The sequence below is a fragment of the Acanthaster planci genome, linkage group LG03 (assembly GCF_054643075.1).
Source record: "Acanthaster planci isolate LZ-2023a linkage group LG03, COTS_SCS, whole genome shotgun sequence".
NCBI classification, from domain to species: Eukaryota; Metazoa; Echinodermata; class Asteroidea; order Valvatida; family Acanthasteridae; genus Acanthaster; species Acanthaster planci.
Window position 1 is genome coordinate 22,755,065 of NC_141779.1, and position 20,306 is coordinate 22,775,370.

General features: G+C 38.0%; 1 protein-coding gene across 49 annotated transcripts in view; it reads right to left on the reverse strand.

The window, feature by feature from the left end:
- Positions 1 to 7,993: 7,993 nt before the first annotated feature.
- The window catches only part of LOC110991088 (uncharacterized), a 46,944-nt gene continuing 34,631 nt past the window's right edge, over positions 7,994 to 20,306 (reverse strand). For 4 of the 49 annotated variants that reach the window (XM_087134305.1, XM_087134304.1, XM_087134313.1 and 1 more), the window contains 9 exons: positions 19,079 to 19,108; positions 18,530 to 18,559; positions 17,719 to 17,748; positions 17,158 to 17,187; positions 16,356 to 16,385; positions 15,796 to 15,825; positions 14,982 to 15,011; positions 14,508 to 14,537; positions 12,700 to 12,845 (listed from right to left, as the gene is read on the reverse strand). In XM_087134305.1, the coding sequence (XP_086990431.1) occupies positions 12,733 to 12,845; positions 14,508 to 14,537; positions 14,982 to 15,011; positions 15,796 to 15,825; positions 16,356 to 16,385; positions 17,158 to 17,187; positions 17,719 to 17,748; positions 18,530 to 18,559; positions 19,079 to 19,108 (353 nt within the window). In that variant the 3' untranslated portion in view covers positions 12,700 to 12,732. Of the gene's footprint in view, positions 9,383 to 10,160; positions 10,208 to 11,112; positions 11,146 to 11,313; positions 11,338 to 11,855; positions 11,886 to 12,687; positions 12,846 to 14,507; positions 14,538 to 14,981; positions 15,012 to 15,795; positions 15,826 to 16,355; positions 16,386 to 17,157; positions 17,188 to 17,718; positions 17,749 to 18,529; positions 18,560 to 19,078; positions 19,109 to 20,306 lie in introns of those variants that run through there. The other 45 variants (XM_087134353.1, XM_087134346.1, XM_087134307.1 and 42 more) reach the window with 44 other exon arrangements.

Consider the following 20,306-nt stretch of genomic DNA (forward strand, 5'->3'; position numbering starts at 1 on the left):
TTTGCAATGCAAAGTAGCCACGTGACTAGTCACCGCCATACTGGGGCTACGTTGCATTTCTGAATAATGTTACTGAGCTGGTGTCGTAAGGGTGTTAAGGAAACCAAAGGGAAGCAAAAACAACAAAGAACAACAACAGCAAAGAATACAGGCGATTTACAGTAGTGCGCCACCAAGAGTTTGTAATACATTGGCCAATCATAACGCGCAAAAATTGTAGACCCTTTCCAAACGCGCATTGGATCGACAAATTTCGCGCATTGTGATTGGCCAACGCCTTGCAAACTCTCGGTGGTGCACTATTGTGAAACGGCCATATTAGGCGCAAATCACTGACAGTCATAATTCCTACACAATCAAACCACATTGTATTTTTCTCGTAAAAAAATTGTTTATATAGACAGTTTCAAGACCAAGCTGTAACAAGGACAACAAGCAGTCGATACGACCGCTTTGACCTACTTCCGTGGTCAAAAACAAAACAAATTTACGCAGTCCAGCTTTATCAGAGTTCTTTTTAAAAGAAAAAAAAAAGATATTTTCTCAGCGATCTTGTTCTTGCGATGTTATGTCTGCAATTTTACTTAGTTTGGTTTTACGAAAATTTGGCTGGGGTCATGTTATGTCCGCTGTTATCATATCACGGTTAATCCTACCGCTTCAAGTGTTTTTATGTTAGCCTTGCGGTACATCAACACCTGCGCGGCTAGACACAATTCGCGCCCAATGTGATACTCAAGGTCTGAATAACAAAGAGAGCTGGTCAAAGCATTCCAACAGAATTTATTGAGCCGACTGTCCTTGATTGAAACGAAAATATCTTTTCTTGATTTGCCCCAAAACAAGAAATCGAATCCACCTTGTATTCCTACAACTGGTCAGGGAAGGATCGTCCAACGTATCACATTGTTTGTTTCAAGAGAACAATCAATCAATCCTTGGTTCATTAACACAAGAACCCACCTGATGGATTGAGTGGGCCGGCTTCGGGATCCCTGATCGTGATCCAGATTCGTGTGACACAAACAGGCACATAGGAATCTATTTTTTCAGAAACTATAGGCACAGGTATTCCTGCTATTTTATTTTATGCACTTGCTTTATTGAGGTTGTGTACTTTTGTTGATCAACGGGGACCCATTTAATGACCGAGGCTGGATCATACCCTCTAAAATAATTTTTTTTAATCTTTTGTGGTTTTTTGTGTATATCATGTGTGTTTATGTAATTTTCTCTAGGACGTCATTTAGAATTCATTGAATTGCAAAAACCCTTGCCTGAGAGTTGCTCCACATTCATCTACGTGAGAAAAAAACAGAGATCTAAACCAAATTTTCCAGCGGTGAACATGCAGAAATTTCTCATTTTTTGTGGAACTTTTGGTACAATTCTTAGGGTGAGTCTATTATTAAGAGCATTTTACATGCTTTTTAAGGGAAAGTAATGTACAAAAAAAAGCATTACTCGCCTTTGAAAAAGAGTATTTTTACGTATTATTTTCTTGAAGGAGAGGTGTGTGGGAGCCTCTTACTTCCCCACACCGCTACGGCTACAGACGTAAATGCAAATCGGATGTTTAAATTCTCCCTTGAGCATTTAGTTACTGTTTTTGATATGGTGGAATATAATTCGTTATCAGCTGACTCTTTTTAAAGTTGCTCTAAAGACTTAGCTACCTTTGTTTACAGGGAATTGATATGAACAAGTCCATTGAGCTGAACATATTCCTTTTAGTTAAAAAAAAATAGTTTGGGATCAGCTGCAGTAAAACGGTATTTTGACTGACCTCATTCCTCGTATCATAGATCTATTTATGGGGCCTAGGATAGGTCGATGCGACCCTTTGTTTTTACTCGTATTCCAAAATGTGTCCCTGTACACCTATTACATCGATTTACTTCATGATCGTGTAAATTCTTTTGTTCTAACCTAGCCAGGTGGACGTTTCTTGATGCGTAAAACGGTAAACAATTGTGTTATATTATTGGCGTATTCATTGGTTTCCAATGTCCCATTGAATGTTGAACATAAATCTGTTATTACAAGTGTGTCGAATAAATCGACGCGTTTTAATCTCCTCGCTGACTCCAGGGTAATGAACTCTACATATAAGATCCCATAGCGAACAAATAAAGAAGCCTTTAAACAAGTTTCCTGACCAAATAAAGAATGGAAACAAGCGCGACGAACACAGTACAATTACCGAAGTTCAAATGATAATCAAATTTCATGGCTTTATAGAAAAGCCCTCAAAGTCATTCCTATATCATTCCAACATGTCTGCCAGACTGAGTAAGAACAGCAATTTCTGTCTTGTGATATGCCAAGTACTTGTATCCCAGCGAGATCTTTTGAAAATATCATCATATTGATATAGGTTTCCCCGGCCAATTTCGGAAAATGTGCAAATGAATTAATTATAGTAGCATTCGTTTTCAAGCGAAATAGAACGAACATTCAAATTCCCGTTTGTATTTAACAAACTCTAAATTCTGTTTCAATGAGGGTGCATTCAGTTGCGTCAAGGAGGAAGGACACAGAAGGAGTTTGAACTGCCCGGGCTGTAACATCTGGCCAATTACCGCTTTCTGGCATGCCTGGTATGTATATGGCCAGAGCGCAGCGAATGCTTGCTGTGTGCCACCTGTTTCACAACCATAAGCCCCTGTGTACTGCGTGATCATTGCCGCGATTTTTAGCATGTAATCTGCGTCCTGAAAATGTTGTGTGTTACAGTATAGGAATTTGAATATTCATGCCATCGTTGGCGCTTGGTATGATGCTAAAACAACATCAAATTTAATGCTTGCGCAGTTTCTTGTATTAGGGTGTGCGCTCTAAGTGGTCATGTACAGTAATTGCCCTTACCGAACGCTTTCTTCTGTAGTTATTTTTGGAATAAATAGCAATGTTGTTTATAAGATGTTGTATTTCATTTGACTCATTTTTATTACGGACTTCATACAAAAAGGTATTTTATGAGATGTTATAATCACTCCTTGAGATAAAAAAGCGCATTTTGTTTGTTATGAACGTAAATGTCCAGTGGTGGTCAACATGTTGTTGGCCAGTTTTAGCCAAATTCGTACAAAGACTTTGAAAACTGATGTTTTGGAGAGACAAAATAAACTTACCAACATTGCATGGATAATGGAATAGTATGTCAAAATAAAGCAGATTATTTACAATAACAAAGGTAGGTCTAATGTTAGAGGTTCGCTCTGGTCACGGTGATAAGTTGTAGTTAATTACAAACACACCAAATACTGCCAGGATGTTACTGGCCCAACTTGTACGGCTAAGCAAGTTTTATTCCTCCATGGGCTAAGCAACAGGCAGTCGGACATGTTTGGAATGTTTACTATAGTCCGTCTGACCGAGCGCCCACGCTCATCGAGCACTTTGAATTGCCAGAGTTGTATCTCCCTCCCCGTCCTTCCTCCGTGGTTGTATAAAGTCAGCGTTCAATTGCCCAATATGACATTCATTTTTGCACGAAATTTAATGCACCTTTGTAATCCGCATTCGTCTTGATTTAAACTCAATCTACTTCGCAAAATATGGGGACGATGTCGCGGGAAGTGTTACTTAACGTATGCCTGGTCAGGAATTAGAATTCTTTGCTGGACTAGGTGTGCTAATAGAACTTACATACTTTGACGTGTGTAGTTGATTGGTTAAATGTTTGAATAACCATGATTGAAACAACCATTCATGTTGTCGTTGGAAACATATCGACTATAGTAGGAATCCTATATAAACACTAGCGCTGAGGGAACCTCCCTTCTTTTGCTGCAACAAACACACTATAAGCATTCATGAGCAACATGACATTTATTATCAAATTGGTGTCATGATTTGTGCAGCCTTGTATGTTTCGCCCTTTTAAATTACAGCAAATAAAACAGAATACTCTCGTCTGAAGGATCACGGTAGAAGGCCGATTTTTAGCAAAAAAGAATGCACGTTTGTTGTAACTGGCAAGGAATACGTCAATCCAAAATCCTATTCACGTTTTTGTAATCCCTTGAAACGTAATGCACTGTCATTTATTTCAAGAAACATGAAACAAGGTTTTAAGTCGTTTTCAAAACCTTCGCAAAATTGAATTTTTGTTAACAAATTAGATCGAGCATTTTCCGAAATTGGACGGGAAAACCTACATTTGTCGTTACTCGCAGTGCTTTTTTCGGTGCTATAATATATTATATTCATATTATGAATTCAGACATCGTTCCCACATGAGACAAAAAGCTATATCTGCAACTTTTGTGCTATATAGAGGGCCTTGGATGAGCGATCAACAAGTGTCAGTGTTTATAGTTCACAACATACCATTTTGCAGTTCCCACGGAGATCTCTTTTCAGAGATAATTGCTTTCCATTGTCAACCGTAAAGTTGTCCTCCCAACCAAGGCTAAACTTCTAGATCAGCACTGCTGACATTTTGCTCATGACTAATTACCATCGATTTTAGTGTTTCATTTTGTACAAACAAATCAATGAATCAATGGCACACTCAGTTACCCTGGGTCTCGTTTTCTGGCGCAAAACAGTAGCAACGCTTTTTTGTTTACATTATGGGTGAAACTTGTGACACTTTTAAAGCGATTTCTTACAGTCGCTTCATGTGCTTCACATCCCCATGAAAATATCCACTGAACCATGCCTGCCTACTCATACAGACATTTAATTCGCCTTTCCACTTAGCGACTGATGAATGGCTAAACCAAAATAACAGCATCATGCCCGAATTTCACATAGTCAGAAAATTGTTATATTTCAATGAGCGGAAACTCGTATAGCCCATGGCCTAATTTTATACCAGTGCCGGGGAATGTCTCCACGAACGACCGTACAATGTCGAACTGAAACTAACCTTTCTTTTGAATTGATCTGAAGCAATGCCTTGCCTTAAACAAATTATTTAAGAGGTTCTATAATATCCTTGGTCTTGTGAATAATCTTGTTTAAAGGAAGCCGGCTGGTCATTGTATTAGATTTCCGTTCAGTGCTCAAGAGCCTACCGTCATGGTCCTGAAAGTCAATGGATGGGAAAATTCATTAAAATGAAACAACACTTCAGATTTTTATAAAAACTGTATCAACATGACTATGAGATTTCAGCAAGAACACTCCTAAAGACTTGGCATAATAACTTAAGCACCCGTTGTTACGAAATTAGGGAAAATATTGTCGCAGGACGAATTTCCCCAGGCTCCGTTATAAAGTAGGTCAACCAGAAGTTTCACTTGGCTAGTAAAATACACGGCCACCATCAATTTTCCTCCGGTTCGCGCGCAGTCTTCCTCGTTTTTCATTTTTAAGTTGTGATTCTTCAGTATATGGCCACATCAATTGGGATACCTCTCACAAACCAGAGTACTGTCTCGAAAGCACTAATGAGCACTAATGAAAACAGGATTAATGAACCCGACCCCTGGGGTAAGAGGAGGCTGTGAACACCAAAAGGAGTAGAGTTCCCTCCCTCTTCCTTCCAAAAGGGTACCCAAAGCCCCCAAAGTTTGCCTCATCCTTCAAAGGCACGTTCATATTACCTCAGTTGAAAACGGTCAATGCACATCTCAACTGACAAATGCCGTAACCACCCATGGATTTATTCGGATTTTTACACTTAAATCTTAGCAGGAAAAGGCGGAGGCTACGGCAACGATATATGTAATGAAGTTACACAATCCCTCCTACAGCGCAGATAGGGATTGAAACTGAAACAAACACCAAAACAGGCGTTTCACAATAGTGCGCCCCCAAGAGTTTGCAACACCTTGACCAATCCCAGTGCGCGAAATTTGTCGGGTGAATAGCCCATATTCTATTAAACTTCCTTAAAACCAAGTACCCCGTCATTTACTTACTTACTTTACTTACAAGTACGTTTTTACATGATAAATGTACATTAGGGTTAAGAAATGTTGCTTGTGTCGGAGTTTAAAAGTGACTGTTTGGGTCAAAGTTTCACTATTCGTCACAGGAGGGAAACATTGATAAGTCCTAATCTGAAAGTTCTACCTCTGATTTAAGTGTGTTAAATGTAGAATTTTCGGCTGTCCCCAGAAAAAAAGGAATCCGGATAATGAGAAGTGGGTTTGCGGGTACACCATGGAATAAATCTCTTTTCGGCGAAGTGAGGTTCTTAAAAGAACCGGTGAGTGCTAACTCGACGTTTCGGCCAGTGCGCTCTGGCCGTCCTCAGGAGAGTGTGCGGGACTGGAGTGGATAACTCTTTACAAAACACGTAGGCCTCCTGTGTTAAGTTTTATCGTCATGCTGTTCGCACATGATAAACGTACGCCAGTTGTGCACGCGGTGACCCTTGAAATCCCCGTCGCCACTTCTGTACAAATTTTGCTCGCCAAAATGACTGAATCGAATAAGCCCTTCCTTAGTTACCGATACAGGTAAGTAGGCCTAATGTTGGGTATTTATATCCAGTATCCTATTAGTGGAGACAGAGATACTGAATATAGTGCCATTCAAACTGAACGTTCCGACAGCCACTGTTGGCGTGAAAACTGCTTTTTCTCGTTTGGAATAGTCAAAGTACGGCAATTTCAGAGATGAATTTGTGCCAGAGACCGACTAAGGGAGGGGGGGATGACGTAAATTCACAAAATTCTCAACCAAGAGGAATTTGGAGAGCTACGGGGTCGGCTTGGTACTGACCCTACGGGGCGCTGTTCATGATGCAGATGTTAAATCCATTTTTATTTTCTTATTGGTCGGTGCCAATAAACACATTCTTGTTGTTGGGAAGGCCGATAAATTCTGCCTTAACTGTTGCTCTCAAGCACGAAAATGTTGAGGAATAATTCAACAGCCCACCCCTCCTGCCAGAAATTGGGGACAATATACAGTACCTCCCCTTTCCTGGGATTCACGCCCCTGCCACCTGCGATCAGCTCCTGAAACTTAAGTGTTGAAAAAAACCGGGAAAGATAAAAGCTCTGATTGACAGCTCAAGATTGATTGCCGTGATAACCAACCATATAGCTTTCAATATCTACATCAAGGATATTCAGAATCACAGTGTGATACTGAGCTTAGCTTTGGCACATGCTCATAATCAAATTTACCATAAGGCATTGTTGCATTTTAAATGTCGTTTGCAAAAGCCTAGATTGTCTGTCTTCAAACAAATAGATTTCATTTGCATACTTCACGGACGCAACAATTTATAGCTGGCAGTGAACGAGTCGTGAAGGAGAAGACTGAACTTATGCAAAAAAAGATGCTCAACATTGATTACTTAGTTTTTACACACAAGACACACAAACGAATCATTGCTTGCGTACTTTATTCTGCTCAAATCCAATACCAGAAAATTGTGACGAACTAATAATATCTAAAAAAAAAAAACTTAATCCCTTCACCAAAAATAACACTTGATCGATATCAAATGGTCTGAATACTGTGTGGACTGTATTTCATCTTTATTACTAAACTGCTCATTTCTCAGTATTTGCAGTGTGCAACAGCTGCTTTGTGAACAAAAAGGGGAAATATCATTTCTTGGCCACGTCTAGCAGAGCTAGGCGTCCCCCAGGCAAACCTCCCCTCTAAAGAGGGCTTCGGCGCGGTAGCCGGCCACTTGCATTCCTTCGTCACTCCACGAACTGCCCAGACTACGGGAATTACTAGTGTCTGAAATAGCACATATAAGACCTATTTACATATGTTCGCTGTAACGGAATTCGGCGCGGTCAAAACCACAACATTTTCTTCAGGTTGTTCAAATTCAGAACGGACGAACTGCACAGTCGCTCGATAAATCGCTGCAAGAAGAGCAATTTTCCCAAAGATATCTCGCTTATATCAATCAGCCTTCTAGCTGGACATGACGTCATGGTCTGGGTGCTACTTCAATAGTGCTGTGGACTATCGTTAACATAAAACTGGACGGGTTTCCGCTGCCGTGTAAAAACGCAATTTATCGCGCGCCATTACCGCGTATCGCTTTTCGTTACTGCAAGTGTATGTGTTCGAAGATTTACCTTGGGAGCAAACAAGGTTCACACATGGAGGAAAGACTCAGAAGGAGTTTGAACTGCCCGGGCCATAACATCTGGCCAATGACCGCTTTCTGGCATGCCCTCAGATCGCTGCTGCAATTTTTCGCTGGTAATCACTACCCTTAAAACTTTGTGTACTGAGATATAGGAAACTGAATATTCATGTTTTGGTTGGCGCTTGGAGCGATCTCACAACATCAAATTTAACACTTACGCAATTGCTTGCGTCAGGCCATGTGCCCTAAATGTTCATTTGCAGTTATTGCCCTTCTCGAACGCTTTCATGTGGAGTTATTTTGGGAACAAATTGTCAAGTTGTTTTTAAGATCAGTTTGTTTTATTTGATTCATTTTTATTGCGTCCTTTATACAGAATTTGAATTTAAGAGATCTCATGATCACGGTGATGAAGCGCATTTTGTCCGATATGAACTTAGTTTTCCAGGGGTGGTCACCATGTTGTTGGCCAGTCTTAGCCAAATTCGTACCAAGTCTTCGAAAACTGATGCTTTGGAGGGACAAATATTAAAATTACAAATATTTCGTGGATAGTGCAACAGTGTAGCAAAGCTTATTCGCGATGGCAAAGGTCGGCCTAATTTTTTAAAATTCCTTTCTCTGTTTCCCGGTCACAGCGATACGTTGTAATTAATTACAAGCAAGACACCACAAAATGTCGCTTGGATATTACTGGCCCTCTTGTCCAGCTAAGCTGAAGTCAGTAAAGGGAATTCTTGGACTGTTTTCTATGATGAAGCAAATAAAACATCGCTATACCGGCTTGGACTGCCTTCATACTGAAGCATACCATTTGGGTATCTAAAAAAGAAGAACACAGTCCACACAAAATTTACACCGGGATATGACAATCAATCGAAAAAATTACCATATGGAATACATAAACGTTAATTTTGAATGTAATGGAAACGCATATTTTGTTTGGATAGGTTCTACATACAATGCAATAAAGTGACCGCCATAAACATAATATTTTATGTTACCGAAATGCTAAGAATATGTGATCTGTGAAACGTGTTCAAATTCAACCGTTGATTCTATTTTCATTTAACTAAAGGCAACATAGGCCAGTACATCTTACATGTACATTACTTCAAATTGAGAATAGCAAAAAAAAAATGAAATTTAACTGAAATAAATTTACTGCAGAAATATCACACCCATATTTCAAATGGCAACATTATTATGCAGAGAAATCAACCGACAGTTTAAAACCAATACCGATAGAAAGAAATTTTTCCATAAATTTCGCGAAAAATTAATAGATCTAAATGCAACCATCAAAACGCATTCAATGTCGTGTGTCCTCCAAGGATCCTGCAAAGTTCACAGAATCTAAAGAGGAACAAAATGCAGTACAAAACATAAATCCAGAAACATTTTCACTTTGATTTTCCTGAACAAATTCCCGACATTTGACCGGTGAGTTATTCATTATGTTTTTACTGAATTTATCGACCAAAAGCACACGGGGCTGCACCACCATGATACGTCACATTACATTTCAAAATTACGACAAATCCTTTAGGATGAATATGTTGAAACTCTCAACTAATCTTGTTATTTCTCTCCCTTTTTAACAGGGCTTTACCTAAGACACTAAATACTAGAGCTTCTAAGCGGGAATCGCTCACAAATCAATGGAATTTTCACTCCTGCGTTCTATGCCAGAAGCGAAACTATAGTTCTGTTTATATAAGTTAATTGAACTCTTCGTTGAGGAACAACTCGCTGTTATTAAAAAGCACCTCTTTGGAAAACATGTTTTCTCTGATTTTATCTGTTCAAATAAATATGGAAGCATCCAAATCGAACGCAGTGTCATTTTTCTTCAAAGCTCAATTATAACAAACGAAAAAGGGCTTTTTTGAGATGCAAATTTTGAATGCAGATTGCGTCATTGAGGAGAAAACAGAAAAATCGAGGAGAACCCTTACCCTGTGTTGATGGATAAACCCTTGTGCAGATAATTTGAACAGATAAAAATCAGAAAAAACACGTTTTCCCTAGAGGTGCTCTGCCCTGTTGCTTGATTATGAACATTGAGTGAAAGAATTTGAGATAGCGACTGGGTCAATTTAATACGCCTCTTTTTCTGCGTTAGTACACTCACCCTGGTGCCGATTCGAATCCGTTCTCTTTCGACTCTCCCCGTTTAATCTGGTGAGAGCAATAAAAATTGAAAATACATGATTGTACAAAGTCATCAGCTGTTGACAAACAGACCTGAGGAAATAATGACGTCATGCTATGTTCAAATGTGCGCTTTCCTATGGGGATTCGATGTTTGTGTATCCAACCTCACTACCGTAGGAAAGCACACATAAAAGCTTGCCGTCATTTCTTGGTCTATTGACAGTGAGTTGTATCCCCTACGCACCAGTGCCATGGCCAAAGGGGGTAAGGAGGCAAGGGAAACTTCCTCTCCCTCTGACAAATTGGGCTTTTGGATGAACAGGGGGAGCTGCCACCACCTTATCGGTACTATATTGATATGCTTTCCTTCTGTGTAGACACAGAACCATCATAAAAAGAGGGTTCTTGAAAGAACTGCACATTATATAAAATTAGTGGCAAAGCGTAACGAGGGAAGATGGCAGAGTTGTAGACTCGATTCACTTGACTTGGACTCCGCTCACCATTTTTTTGTGACTCGTGACTTGACTTGTAACTACCAAATTTTGACCTGTGACTTGCAGTGGCGTAACTACAGGGGGGCGGACGGGGGCACGTGCCCCCCCCAACGGAGGCCCGTGCCCCCCGGGTCCCCCCCCTGGAAATTTTGAAATGGACATTTACGCCCATTTACGTAGGTGGGCGTTCAGACAGGCATCTAGTTCAATTATTTTCAGTGCCCCCTGAAAAGAAAATGTGCACCCCAAGGTGCCCTCCCTCAGCTGTAGCACCCTAGTTACGCCACTGGTGACTTGACTTTGACTAGCAAAATATTGACTTGTTACTAAAGTTTGACTTGATTTGACCAAGTGACTTGAGCAAATGACACTTGTATGAGAGTTGATAAGACAGGCAAAATGTATGTTTAGTGAATGAACAATGCTACTTACCGCTACCACTGCCAGGCTTTCGGCTTCGCTTACCTGCAAACATAGAAAAGTCTCTCAGTTTAGCGTATAATAACGATATACAAGTGTTGTCTATTTTCTACTGCAGGGGTTGGATGCTCTTATGCAGGGATATTTTCCCTTCATTTCGTAGAAAATAAAATGTCACAAATATGTTAACGGTAAGAAGAATCTTGAACTTACGTTTCTTGCGGTACTTCTGGCCAGCTGAAAATAGCAATTACGAGACAAATTTTAAAAAAAGACTGAAAACCTTGAATAAAGCAGCACAATACCATGACGAAATTGAGGCAGGTTTGGACAACATGAAGTAAGCAACAATAGAATCTTTTTACTCTCCTTTTCACATGTATGCTGCAATGATCGACTTCAAGCAACGAACGTGAAGTTCAATTTTTAATTCCACTTTTGTTTGGTACATTTTGCAATTACTTGTCGTAAAAGATCAGAGTTCTTAGTAGATAGCAGAGGAAAAACAGAAGAAGAGTTAGTTGTAGGAAGTTCACGCTGATTGGAAGGGGGAGGTCGACACAAGACACAAGACTGTTAGACATAAAAGAAAAGGAATTTCTGAGTTATTTAACAAACTTTCATTACAACCTAGGGAATACAGGGTTAAAATAACGACATCCATCCACCAACAGAGTAAATTAAAGAAGGATGCTGTTTACAGTTGGATTTCATATCAATAGAAATTTTTACTTAAAATATACAAACGGACTCACTTTTCTTGTACTTCTTTCTTCTGGGGGAGCCTGAAAATGAGACAAAAATGTCCAGATCTCTCTCACAAATTATTGAAAATATAACTGAAGTACTGAAACTACCTATACAATAAAAGTTCATGCATTTGTACTCATCACAGCCGGCTGTGATGAGTACAAATGGCTTGTCGTACAAAAGTTTGAGCAATCACCAATGTATAATATCTTGTTAGTTTTTATCGCGAAGCCAAACTCCGATTCTTTGTCGTAATCTAAAAGGCTCCACTATAGCTGCCCTTATTAGTTCTTAAGTTAACAGATGCGTCTTGGTAATTATTCAGAGTGAACAAGTTATAATAACCTTGTAACAAATTTAATATGAAGAGAAGCATTAACCTAGAAACTAAACTTAAAAGAAGAAGTCAGTCATGTCCGAAACATTTTTAGTCAAAGCACAAATACGACTCATTTTTCTTGAACTTCCTCCCTTTAGAGGAGCCAGAAAATAAAATAATAAGAAAGTCCAGATCGTCCTTAAAAAAGTATCTGAACGAGAAACCGTATTACCGCTACAAAGACAGTAATAGCCAAACGGCACATCTGCACAACTCCAGGATTATCCTAACACCACGTATAACGGACTGCCGCAAAGCAATATCGGTATTTGCTGATGTACAAATCTTATCAATTTCAATCAGCTCGGTCGCATTTCACCCTGTGGTACAGTTTCGTTCTATAAGATTTCTCACTTCAGTTTGCAAAACTGCAGTTCTTAAGTCATGGTATTCAAGTATAGTTGAAAACCATTGCTTCAAAGTGACAAACTAAGATATATAATTACTGCAGTAGACTGCAGTGTGGCATGACTATCACAAATATTTCATTGAAAAGATGTAACTCACAGGAAAATGAGTACTCGCAACTCTCTTTTGAAACTCCCTACGTAACGGAAATTGGAATTAATGAAACTGTCAAACTCACTACTGCCTCTCGCCTTCTTCACATAGGATTCCATAAAATATTAAAAGAAATGGACTCAATATCATTATGATTTATATTGGAAACACGCTTTGCAAGTCCAAACGTCATAGAAACGTTTCATATTGTAGGGAACGAGCAGTGATTCCGCTTCACTAGTAAATAAATTTGAATCTTTATCTTAAAGTAAAGACAAGGGTAAGAAATTAACACAATGACAAACATCGTGCCAATACTTAGATTTGAAACCCAGTCAGTAATTGGCCGGATGTAGTTCACTTTCCTCGAGATGTACGCATTTAAGTGGTCATTAATGAGGGTTGTTTTCAAGCAAATTGAGATTTCCACCCCTTTTGTCTCTCTTCTTTCAGTTTCTTCTTTTCCACTAAAACAAAATCAAATTTCAAAATTTGTTACATGAAATATCTTAATGTTGGTCTTTGAGTAGCCTGGATTTCCTCTGGGCTTGTTCAACTTACACGTATTACTGCAAAGTCGATTATACAAACAGGTTATGGCTAAGCTAAGTGCGTCAATAATGCTTATTATACCTATGGTAAAAGACTCCCAATATCAAAAATAACTGCTAGCTGTGCACTGTGTAGTACAGCAAGGGATAATATCAAAAATTCGAATCCTTGATGCGCCACTGCCTTCATGGAAGAAGGGAACGGCGCAGAAAATACTCAATGAAAACTTCACGCATTATTCAGTCCCGTGAGGTTGGTTTATTTTGTTCACGTTTTGCATTGCGTTAGCTGTAGTGAAAGTGGCAGCTCAAGCTTTGCATGAACGAGACGGAAACCCTCTTGACATCCTTAAAAACGGCAATATAGGCCTATGCCATGTTTCCGCCCCCACGTTAAATCCCATGCGCTCGTATACGTATTCACCACTAGTCTCTTTTCAAGTGTGAAATAGTACCACAACAGCAAAAACCTTAGGCTACGGTATAAATAAAAAAAAAACACGCGTGCGGTTCGGCGTGCAGTTTGATAACACGCGGGAACGGCCACGCAACTCCCCCATGTGGGTATCCAGCGGTGCCCAATTACCGACTTGAACAATCTCCAAGCCCTTTTGTGCACAACATAGGCCTATCATGGGGCCTGCTACCAAAACTGGACGGAGAACTCTGATTGGCTAAGAATCCTGATTATATGAATATTTATTTATAGGAACAGTTTGATTGGTCAGTTGAAAGTTTATTACCAACAACCGCAGTCATTTAGAAGGAAGAATTCTCGAAGTTAAGATATAAATATAGATCAATGTTAAAATCGCATCACCGATGGTACCAGCTTTAAAGTTGAAAACTGATTCAATTTCCAGTGTCCACAAAACGTCTTTCCTCTGACAGGAAAAAAAATAGGGATCTTTATTCACATAGTTTTTGCGTGTATAGCCTCTTGCAGTAAACCCTGAATTGAAGAATTCCAACCACCAATAAACGCCAAAGTATTATAAAGAAACATCTTGTTGAGAGACATTGCTTCTACTTCTAAGTTCAAAATGATCGGGATACAGAGGTTATATGGAACAGAAGGTTTTCTGAAAGAGAAAAAAAATTCCTGTCACGTTTATATACATCTGAACTGCACCCTCAGGAAAAAATAGTATAAATATTGAGATAGCCATACATCTAGAGGGTACCATTGAATATCCAAAACAGTTCCATTGACAAATATCACTCACTTTTCTTGTACTTCTTCTTTCTGGAGGAGCCTGAAAGAAAAATGAAAAGATATCCATATCTCAACCACAAATTACTTGAAATTCAAACCTTAAATACAACTACCAACACAGTAAAAAAATCGTTAATTTGATATCCTAGCAACTTATGTAATGGTTTGTCCTACAATAACTGAAGCAGTCACCCATTTCCCACACTCCGTTATGATCCAACAAAACGAGTCTTTGTCGCTGCTGGAAATATTTCATATAAGTTGCCAGTATCAGTTCTTAATGGGTCCTTTGTGGTGAATAATTGTTTCAAGCAGTGTGACAAAATTGTAGAATCACCGCAAAGGGCTAGCGTGGAGAAAAATCAGCAAAAGATGAAACTCCCAAGAAAATAGGTGCATAAAATTCTCGTTTAAAATTACTTAAGCAACAGAAATTGAAATTATAACATTTTATTTAAGAACTGATGAAACTGATCAAACTCACTACTGCCTTTCGTCTTCTTCACATAGGATTCTATAAAATATTAAAAGAAATGGAACTCGATTTTAAAGAGATTTATATTTCAAAAACGCTTTGCAAGTCCAACCGTCAAAGAAAAGTTTTAAGAACAGAATAAGAGCAGTGATTCCGCTTCACTACTAAACAGATATTAATCGTTATTTCAAAATCAAAACAAGGGCGGGAAAACTAAGAAAGTGAAAAAAATCAAGTCTATACCATGTTTTTTCCTAATAAAACTGATCTCTGTTTTGCAGCCGAAAATTATAGGAAAGATTATTTCCAATTATTAAAGTACCATTTTGCATTTGGAAGGAAAAAGTGCTGGAGATAAATTACCAGAAGAAATCTTAAGTTTAATGTATAAATACAGATCACTGTTAAACTGGCATCACCGCTGGTAACAATTTAAAGGTGAAAAATGATTCAATTGAAAGTGCCAACAAAAATATCTTTCCACTGAAAGTATTAAAAAAAGTTGGGTTCTTTATTCACATAATTTTTGCGTGTGTAGCCTATCGCAGTAAACCCTGGATTGAATAATTCCAACCAACAATAAACGCCAAAGTATTATAAGAAACATCTTGTTGAGAGACATTGCCTCTACTAAGTCCAAAAGGATGGGAATACAGAGGTTAAGATGGAACAAAAGGTTTTTCGAAAGACAAAACAATTCATTTCAATTTTGTATACATTTGGAGGAACTCTCAGGGCAAAATGGTATAAACATCGAGATAGCCATACATCCAGAGGGTAGCATTGAATGTCCAAAACAGTTCGATTGATAAATATCACTCACTTTTCTTGTACTTCTTCTTTCTGGAGGAGCCTGAAAGAAAAATTTAAAAATATTCATATCTCAACCACAAATCACTTGAAATTCAAATCTTAAATATAACTACCAACGCAGTAAAAAGGTCGTTCATTTGATACCCTAACAACTCTCTCAACTACAAATCACTTGAAATTCAAAACTTAAATACAACTACCAAACAGAGTAAAAAGTTCGTTCATTTGACATCCTAGCAACTTTTGTTATGGCTTGTCATACAACAACTGAATCAATCACCCATCTTCCAAACTCTGTTATGATCCCACAAAATGAGTCTTTGTCGAAGTTAAAAATGTTTCATTTCAGTTGCCAGTGTAAGTTCTTAACGGGTCCTTTAAGGTAAATAATTGTTTCAGTTAAGGTAATAAAGTTATAGAATCACCGCAAAGGGCTAGCGTGGAGAAAAATCAGCAAATGATGAAACTCCGAAGGAAATACGTGTTTAAGTTCTAGTTTAAAATTACTTGAGCAACAGAAATTGGAATTATAAAATTTTATTGAAAAATTGATTAAACTGCCAAACTCACTACTGCCTTTCGTCTTCTTCACATAGGATTCTATAAAATATAAGAAATTGACTCGATCTTGAAATCATTCATATTTGAAAAACGCCTTGCAAGTCGAAACGTCAAAGAAATGTTTTAAAAATAGAATAAGAGCAGTGATTCTGCTTCACTAGTAAATAAATTTGAATTGTTCACTCAAATTCAAGACAAATGTGAAAAAATTATCAAAAAAAGAAAAACATTATGTCAATACCATATTTCTTTCCCCTTAAAACTGATCTCTGTCGTGCAGCCAAAATTACATGAAAGTTTTCTTTCATTTGCTATGGTTAGATTTTGCATTTGGAATAAAAAAAGTGCTCGGAATAAGTATCAAAAGAATTCTTGAATTTAAGGTATAAATATATATCACTTGCATCACAAACAGTAACAGTTCAAAGGTGAAAACTGATTCAACCTGAAGTGTTCACAAACATATCTTTCCACCGAAAGTATTAAAACAGTTGGGTTCTTTATTCACCTAATTTTTGCGTGCTTAAGCTATCGCAGTAAATCTTGAATGGAAGAATTCCAACCAGCAATAAACGCCAAAGTATTATAAAATCATCTTGTCGAGAGACATTGCCTCTACTAAGTCCAAAAGGACGGGGATACAGAGGTTAAGATGGAACAAAAGGTTTTTCGAAAGACAAAACAATTCATTTCAATTTTATATACATTTGGAGGAACTCTCAGGGCAAAATGGTATAAACATCGAGATAGCCATACATCTAGAGGGTACCATTGAATGTCCAAAACAGTTCGATTCACAAATATCACTCACTTTTCTTGTACTTCTTCTTTCTGGAGGAGCCTGAAAGAAAAATTAAAAAATATCCATATCTCAACCACAAATCACTTGAAATTCAAATCTTAAATACAACTACCAACGCAGTAAAAAGGTCGTTCATTTGATATCCTAACAACTATCTCAACTACAATTCACTTGAAATACAAATCTCAAATACAACTACCAAACACAGTAAACAGTTCGTTCATTTGATATCCTAGCAACTTTTGTTATGGCTTTTCGTACAACAACTGAAGCAATCAACCATTTCCCAAACTCCGTCATGATCCCACAAAACAAGTCCTTGTCGAAATTGAAAATGTTTCATTTCAGTTGCCAGTATCAGTTCTTGACGGGTGCTTTGTGGTGAATAATTGTTTCAGTTAAGGTGACAAAGTTATAGAACCACCGTAAAGGGCTAGCGTGGAGATAAATCAGGAAATGACGAAACTCCGGAGAAAATAGGTGCTTAAAGTTCTCGTTTAAAATTACTTATGTGACAGAAATTGGAATTATAACATTTTATTTCAGAATTGATTAAACTGTCAAACTCACTACTGCCTTTCGTCTTCTTCACATAGGACTCTATAAAATATAAAAAAAATGACTCGGTCTTGAAATCTTTCATATTTGAAAAACGTCTTGCAAGTTGAAACGTCAAAGAAATGTTTAAGAATAGAATAAGAGCAGTGATTCCGCTTCACTAGTCAACAGATGTTAATCGTTAACTCAAAATTAAGACAAAGGTGAGAAAAGTAAGAAAGTAAAAAAATCAAGTATATACAATTTTTTTTCTAATAAATCTGATCTCTGTTTTGCAGCCAAAAACGATTGGAAAGTTTTATTCCAGTTTTTAAAGTAACATTTCGCAGTTGGAAGGAAAAAGTGCTCGAGATAAATTATCAGAAGGTCTCTTAAATTTAAGGTATAAATATAGATCACTGTTTAACTCATATCTCCCATGGTAACAGTTTTAAAAGTTAAAACTGATTCAATTTCAAGTGTCCACAAAAATATCTTTTCACTGAAAGTTAAAAAAAAAAACATCCTAGGTTCTTTGATTCACATAATCTTTGCGTGCTTATATAGCCTATCGCCGGAAACCCTGAATTGAAGATTTCCAACCACAAATAATCGCCACAGTATTATAAAAACATCTTGTCGAGAGACATTGCTTCTACTAATAAGTTCAAAATGATCTGGATACAGAAGTTAAGATGTAACAGAAATTTTCCGAAAGAGAAAAAAATTCATAGCACTTTTATATACATTTGGACTACACCCTCAGGTAAAATATCGAGAGAGCCATACATCCAGAGGGTAGCATTGAATGTCCAAAACAGTTCGATTGACAAATATCACTCACTTTTCTTGTACTTCTTCTTTCTGGAGGAGCCTGAAAGAAAAATGAAAAGATATCCATATCTCAACCGCAAATCACTTGAAATTCAAACCTTAAATACAACTACCAACGCAGTAAAAAGTTCGTTCATTTGATATCCTAACAACTATCTCAACTACAAATCACTTGAAATTCAAACCTTAAATACAACTAGCAACACAGTAAAAATTTCGTTCATTTGATATCCTAGCAACTTATGTATTGGCTGAAGCAATCACCCTTTGCCAAACTATGATCCCACAAAGCGAGTTCTTGTCGCTGCTGGAAATGTTTCGTTTCAGTTGCCAGTATAAGTTCTTAATGGGTCCTTTGTGGTAATAATTGTTTCAGTTAATAAGGTGACAAAGTTAAAGAATCACCGCAAATGGCTAGCGTGGAGAAAAATCAGCAAATGATGAAACTCCCAAGAAAATAGGTAAGGGCTTACTAAAAGTTGTCGTTTAAAATTACTTGAGCAACAGAAATTGGAATTTTGAAATTTTATCCAAGAATTGATTAAACTTTCAAACTTACTACTCCCTTTCGTCTTCTTCACATACGATTCTATAAAATAAAGAAACAGGACTCGATCTTGAAATGATTTATATTTGAAAAACGCTTTGCAATCCAACCGTCAAAGAAATGTTTAAGAATAGAATAAGAGCAGTGATTCCGCTTCACCAGTAAACTGATATTAATCGTTAACTCAAAATAAAAATAAGGGCGGGAAAACTAAGAAAGTGAAAAAAATCAAGTCTATACCTTTTTTTCTGATAAAATGGATCTCTGTTTTGCAGCCGAAAATGATACGAAAGTTTTATTCCACTTTTTGAAGTAACATTTCGCAGTTGGAACGAAACAGTGCTCGGGATAAATTACCAAAAGAATTCCTAAGGTATAAATATATAGATCACTGTTAAACTTGCATCACTGATGGTACCAGTTTTAAAGGAGACAACTGCTTCAATTTGAAGTTTTTACAAATGTTTTTCCACTAAAGGTACCAAAAAACCCAGGTTTTTATTTGCGAAAGTTTGGGTGTGGGGCCTATTGCAGTTTCAGAAACCCAAAATTACGGAATTCCGACCGACAATAAACTTAGGCAGTAACAAATACGTGTTGTATCATGAGAATTTGGTTAACACTGGACATTTCAGACAGTCAATTTGCACCCTCAAGGGCAAGCAACTTTGTAAAAGATCACAGCGCGGTCACTTAGGTAAAAATCTGATCTGAGGAGCTGCGACGCCCGCGTGCTCGGAAGTATATACAATGCATTACATTACCGGAATTGGGGATGTGGAGCGCGCGATCGATCTGGCATGATTGCAAACTGGTCCAGTTTCGTTCTAGCTTTGCTTGAGCCAGTCGAGGCCCTTCTCCCTCCCCGGGTGGTGCGGCCACCTTTGCGCTTGGCTTAGGATTGATGCCAAGGGGGTGTTGGGAATAGAGAGCAATTGTAGGGTTGCTTTATTCAGCAACTATTTCAGGGATGGGTGGAAAATAAATTTTTGGATTTTTCCCTGCCTGACGTGTATTTTTTTATGAGTGTATGATCAGTGTATGCCCAGAAGGCTTGTGAAGAAAAACTAAAACAAAAAATATTAATTTACTTCTCCCCGGCGCAAATCCATCCTTGAAATAGTTGTTTGCGGTACCCGCTGCTACATCTGATTCGAACCAGCAAGCCGACACCGGCAAGCTCGGTGGTCGAGTGGTTTTAATTAAGACGTCTGCACTAGCAGGAGGTTGTGGGTTCGAG